At 42.3% G+C, this 6130-nt stretch overlaps 1 protein-coding gene across 1 annotated transcript; it reads right to left on the bottom strand.

Annotated features, from left to right (window-relative positions):
• Positions 1-969: 969 nt before the first annotated feature.
• On the bottom strand, positions 970-2883 carry LOC100873145 (transcription factor NIGTH1). The gene is made up of 5 exons (XM_044468009.1): positions 2546-2883; positions 2280-2434; positions 1734-2154; positions 1538-1614; positions 970-1409 (listed from the first exon to the last, which is right to left on the bottom strand). Exons 1-5 carry the CDS (start codon positions 2877-2879, stop codon positions 1188-1190), a joined length of 1209 nt encoding a protein of 402 aa, XP_044323944.1. The 5' UTR covers positions 2880-2883; the 3' UTR covers positions 970-1187.
• Positions 2884-6130: the final 3247 nt, after the last annotated feature.

Here is a 6130-nt window from a genome sequence, read left to right on the forward strand (position 1 = left end):
GGCCGGGACATGTTCAAACAAGCATGCTAGCAACGCCTCACAATATATATAATAATCTCCCGGATAAGTATAGGCAGAAGAACCCAGTAATCAATCATGTAACACTTGTTTGACTCGCAGCAGCGACGATAAGCATGACAAAACTGAACATTATCAGCAAAAAAACAAAAAGAGTTATCATGAAGGACGAAGAATGTGATGCTGACTTCTGGTCCTGTGAGCCTCACACAGCAACAAACTCGCAAGAAATCAAGGGTGTGCGGGCGACCTGGAAACCTAGACTTTCATGCCAAGAATGCACGGTTAGTTAGGTTCTGCAGCAGCAGCAGCAGGTGAGAAATGAGCGGAGCCGAGGAAGATTCTTGGTGTGCACTCCTGCCATCCTGGTTTTCAGGCGACAGATCATGATCAGATTCTTGGTGTCCCAACATCCCAGAGCAGATATTTGGTCAGGTCAGGTGAAACACATGATGCTTTGCTTGATAATAGGTAGAGGTAGGATCATTTCAAGTTTCTGATAGGTTATTGACAGGATGGCGAGCAGTACTGCTCTAGTTATGTATTATCCGGATTCAGGACCACCTCAAGTTCCAAGGGAAAGGATGAGGGGTCCAAAGCATTTTTCTTCTGTTGTGGAATCCAGAGCAGACATCTTGATGTTTTCTCCATTCAGTCGTTGAATTGGGTCTTGATGCTCTCGCTGTGATGCTCATGGCCATCAAGAAGCAGAAAAATGCACCTTAATTTGCTGGAGAGAAGCAAAACACGGGCACAATCACAAGTTCAGAATCTACCTGCAACTGACTTTCAGTTGAATCAACAAACAACAGCAGCAAGCTTTATGAAAAGCTGTATACTGTACTTAATCCATACGGAAATTTGCTTATCAAGAGAAAGTCTGACACTGATCATTGGTAAATTCTCTGGGCGAAAATTGTAGCTCTGCCCCAACCTTTTTAGATTAACATATCCGCAAAATTGTAACTAGTATAACCTCTTTCCGATGTACTTACATAATAACAGCAAGAGTTTCATCTCAAAGCACTCAAGGCTTGATCACCCTGCATACAACAAAAAAGGCTACACTACAATCCTGTCTCAGGAATCTCTCAAGATACCACTGTCATCGCGCGCCATGGAATCGACCAGGAAACTCTGAACAAACACTAATATAACTTCTTGATCGATCATTTCCAGCCATAGCTCTCTGATCTGCCATCTTCCTCCTCGCCGCTGACCGTCACCGATGAGGCAGCTACGCCTGAGCTTGAGAAGTTTAGGGGCCCCGGAGGTGATCCCCCTGACTGGGAGCTGCTCTGCTCCTGAGTTATCCAGAGCCCTCCCATGAGCACGATCGGCCGGTTGGCTGCCGGAGATCCTGGCGCCCTTCGGTTGTGCAGACGGTATTTCTGAACCATAAGAAAAACAATACATGATTCACATTAGTGTCAATGCAAATTAGTAAAAGCTAGTAATAAATTCCATCATTAGTAGTACATGGACAGAAGTTTGTGAAAGATAGTGGTGAATTGCTCACCTGGAGATGGCTCTTCACTTCATCATTGGTCAGGCCATCCACCTTCATCAGCTCCCTGATTTGCTTTGGAGTAGCAACTGCAATCATGGCAAGGATAACAGCCATGTAAGCTCTCAATAATTTGCTGCTACTATATATATCTACTGGGTGTTCTTGATATTATATCCAGTTCTGGGAGTATTTGTGAAGCGCTCACCTTGGGGACCACCGAGTTGGTGCAGGGCAGTGACGAACTGGCGGTGCAGCTCCGGCGACCAGCACCGCCGCGCCTTCCTCGCTTGCTGCTGCTGCTGCTGCTGCTGTGCTGTCTGCTGCGACTGCGCCTGGAGGCTTAGGGAAGGGGCAGCCGGTGCCAGGGCGGCCGCAGCCCTCGCCGCTTCTTGCGCAAATCCCACAAGCTGACGGCGGCTTTCTTCAGCGCCGCCGGTAGCAGCAGCCAGAGAGGTCTTGATCGGTGCCGGCGACAGAAACGGCAGATCCGGCATCCCCACAGCCTTGTCATCCTTCCTCAAACTCGGCGGCGCGAACGCCGGCGCGCCGGAGCCCACGGCCTTGAACGGTAAGGCAGCGCCGTCGCGAGATTCCGGCACCGACGACCTCCTCCTCTCACCCTGCTTCTGCAATCGTAAAAAGGCGCAAACTTTCAGAACCCCAAACACAATAAAACCACCACGATTTAATGATCATAAATGCTTCATCGACAACAAGCAAGCACGCGGGCAACTGAATCGCCGGATCCTACCTCGGAAGCATCGTCCCCCGGGACGGAATCGCCGGTCCAGAGCTGCGCGGTGCTCATCCAGTTGCTCTTGTCGCCTGCGCCGGCGTCCTCCTTGTCCTCTCCTCGATCGCCGCCTCTCTTCTTCTCCTCCACCTCCTTCTTCATCACATCAATCACTGCGCAAGCAACCAAACCACGTCAAGAAAGGCTCCCCAAAAAGAAGAAAACAACAAAGGGATAATAGCTAGTACTAGCACAAGCAAGCAAGCAAGAAGTTTCTCTCTCACCGTCAGCGAGGAGGCGTGCGCAGAGGGGGAGCTCGCGCCGGAACACCTCGATCTTGCTCTTCTCCTCCTCCAGCCTCCGGATACAGTCGTCCATGGCGGCCGCCGGCGCTTCCCTCACCCGCCCCAGGCTCTTGGCCGCGAACATCTTCAAATCCAGGCTCAAATCTGCGCCCATGCCGATCTCTCCTACATCCAGACCCATGGTTTTACACCGGAGCTCTCGCTCTCCAAACGGAATCTTTACTGACTTGTTGCAAGAGAAAGTATGAGGTGGATGTGAACTGGAGGGAGGAGGTGGGTGAATGGGGACGTTTATATAGAGGAGGAGAAGCATTGGGAGGGGGGAGAATCTCGAGAGTGTGCGAGGATGAGACGAGGACGATTTTTCACGTCACCTACAGATAGCTACAATGAACGTCAGTTTCCATCAAGGCCCTTGGATTTTATGGCTTTTAAGCTTTAGCCCACTTGCCTATGCATGCCAACAAATTCAAAATATGTCTTGTACACACCTTTTTTTTTGCGGGTGTTGTACACACTTTCAACCAGATTGAGCTTGTGCTATTGGGGTCAGAGGGAAGATGCAAAATGCCTTTTTGTTCAGGCTATTAGAAGAAGAAGAAAATATGCGGTCGTATTAATTGGAAATGTTTAGTTTTGGAAGCAATTAATCGTAGGCGTCAAATACGTGTGTATCTTATCAAGGTAGTATATCGATCGGATACGATAGACAGCGGGGGATGTGTACATAAATTACGAATTTAATGGTATACGTATTCATTCTATATTCTGGATTTGTATTAGCTGGATATAATGATTTGTCTAGATATGCATGCATACGCGGCACCGAGGTTACATAATAAGTTCGTGTTGATTGTCTCGTAAAAGTGCATGGTTGGTTTCTTTTTCTTTAATTTTTGCGGTTGGTCATTATGATTTTCTTTCGTTTTATCTTTTGAATTTAGCTTTGGTACAATTTTATGCTTCTTCGGAACATAGTGAGTTGCGCTCATGGGTCAAGTTCCATATTTGTTGTTATATTAGTTTTGCAACTTGTAACACCGAACACTCTAATCAACATTGACTTCTCGTGCAAAAATATGACATAAACTGCTCTCTAAACCGTCTTCACTTCAATTTTCTATACATGTCTAACTTCATGATCATGTTTGGTTGGTGGTCACCCGGTTGTGAAGTTTTCAACAACCAAAATAGGTAAAAGTATGGCATGCCTTATATAAACAGTTATCACACATGGCCATGAGGTACTTTCTTGTGAAAAATGTATACCTCGTATTTGGCCATAGAAAGTGTATTCTACCTCACAACCTAGTAGGATATATGCATCACGTCACAACTATGAAAGTAATAAAGAAACATCAAACACAACAGTAATCCCAAAGTCGAATTTCAAGACCCAATTCATGAGAAGATATGAATTGCCCCCCTTTGATCTTTGTCTCATTAGAGTGGTGACATCATTTCACAGTGGCATATGCATGGGTTTTTTGAAATATCCAGCCACAAGATATCCTTTTAGGAAACACCTCCAAATATGCATCACCCGGCCCGTAGGATAGTTAGCATGCTATATGGTGTCATTATTACTAATTTTATCCATTGCTAGCCTAAAGTAAAATGCAGAATATGTTATCATCTACAACGGACTATAGGACACTCTAAACTAAACTGAAAGTTGAATCAGCATTAACTTTTTATATATGAACTAAGTTTAGGTATACCCTATGAATATTTGATGAAGCAGCATCTGAATCGTTAGCACTTGCATAAAATAATATACAGATTAAATTGCATACATATTCATTCTCAATCGCTAGCACTTGCGTAAAAGAATATACCCTATGAATACTTGATGAAGGAGCATCTCAATTGTAACAGACATATCTCTTAGAAGAAAGAAAAATATGCGATGGTACTAATTGGACATGTTGAGTTTTGGTATCAATTAATCATAAGCGGCAAATACGAGTGTATCTTATCAAGGTAGTATATTGGCCAGATACAATACACAGGGGTAATATGTACATAAATTACAAATTTAATTGCATTCGTATTCGTTCAATATTTTGGATTTGTATTAGCTGGATACATTGTTTTGTCTAGATATGCATGTCTACACAACACTGAGGTTACATAATAAGTTCGTATTCATTGTCTCATAAAAGCGCGTCGTTGATTCTCTTTTCTTTATTTTTTGCGGATGGTCAATATAATTTTCTTTCGTTTTATCTTTTGAATTTAGCTTGTGTACAATTTTCATTCTCTCGCAAAAGCGCGACGATTTTCTTTCCCATTTTAGTCTCACTAGTGAGAGTCTAGGCATGTTTGGTTGGTTGTCACTCAGTTCTGAAGTTTTCAACAACCAGAATAGGTAAAAGTATGGCATGCCTTATATAAATAGTTGTCACACATGGTCATGAGGTATTTTCTTGTGAAAAATGTATACCTCATATTTGGACATAGAAAGTGTATCTATCGCACAAGTAGTAGAATACACACATATCATGTCCATGTAAAAACTAGCACTTGACAACTATGAAGTAACAAAGAAACATCAAGCACAAACAGTAATCCCGAAGTCGAATTTAGAGACTCAATCCGTGAGAAGATATGAATTGCCCCCACTTTGATCTTTATCTCATTAGAGTGGTGACATCATTTCACAATGGAATATGCATGGGGTTTTTGAAATATCCAGCCACAAGATATTCTTTTTTAGAAAACACCCTCAAATATGCATCATCCGGCCTGTAGGATTGCTAGCATGCTATATTTTGTCATTCCCACTACCAATTTTAGCCATTGCTAGGTTGAAGTAAAATGCAGAATATGTTATCATCTACAACGGACTATAGAACACTCTAGTATAAACTAAAAGTTGAATAATTATTAATTTTTAATGTTAGAACTAAATTTAGGTATACCCTATGAATATTTGATGAAGCAACATCTCAATCGTTAGCACATGCGTAAAAGAATATACAGATTAAATTGCATATGTATTCATTCTCAATCGCTAGCACTTGCATAAAAGAATATAGCCTATGAATACTTGATGAAGGAGCATCTCAATTGTAACAGACAGATCTCTTAGAAGAAAGAAAAATATGCGATGGTACTAATTGGACATGTTGAGTTTTGGTATCAATTAATCGTAAGCGGCAAATACGAGTGTATCTTATCAAGGTAGTATATTGGCCAGATACAATACAGAGGGGTAATATGTACATAAATGACAAATTTAATTGCATGCGTATTCGTTCAATATTTTGGATTTGTATTAGCTGGATATATTGTTTTGTCTAGATATGCATGTGTATGCAGCACTGAGGTTATATAATAAGTTTGTATTCATTGTCTCATAAAAGCGCGTCGTTGATTCTCTTTTCTTTAATTTTTGCGGTTGGTCAATATAATTTTCTTTCGTTTTATTTGTTGAATTTAGCTTTTGTATAATTTTTATTCTCTCGCAAAAGCGCGATGATTTTCTTTCCCATTTTAGTCTCACTAGTGAGAGTCTAGGCATGTTTGGTTGGTTGTCACTCGGTTCTGAAGTTTTCAACA

The sequence above is a fragment of the Triticum aestivum genome, chromosome 2B (assembly GCF_018294505.1).
Source record: "Triticum aestivum cultivar Chinese Spring chromosome 2B, IWGSC CS RefSeq v2.1, whole genome shotgun sequence".
NCBI classification, from domain to species: domain Eukaryota; kingdom Viridiplantae; phylum Streptophyta; class Magnoliopsida; order Poales; family Poaceae; genus Triticum; species Triticum aestivum.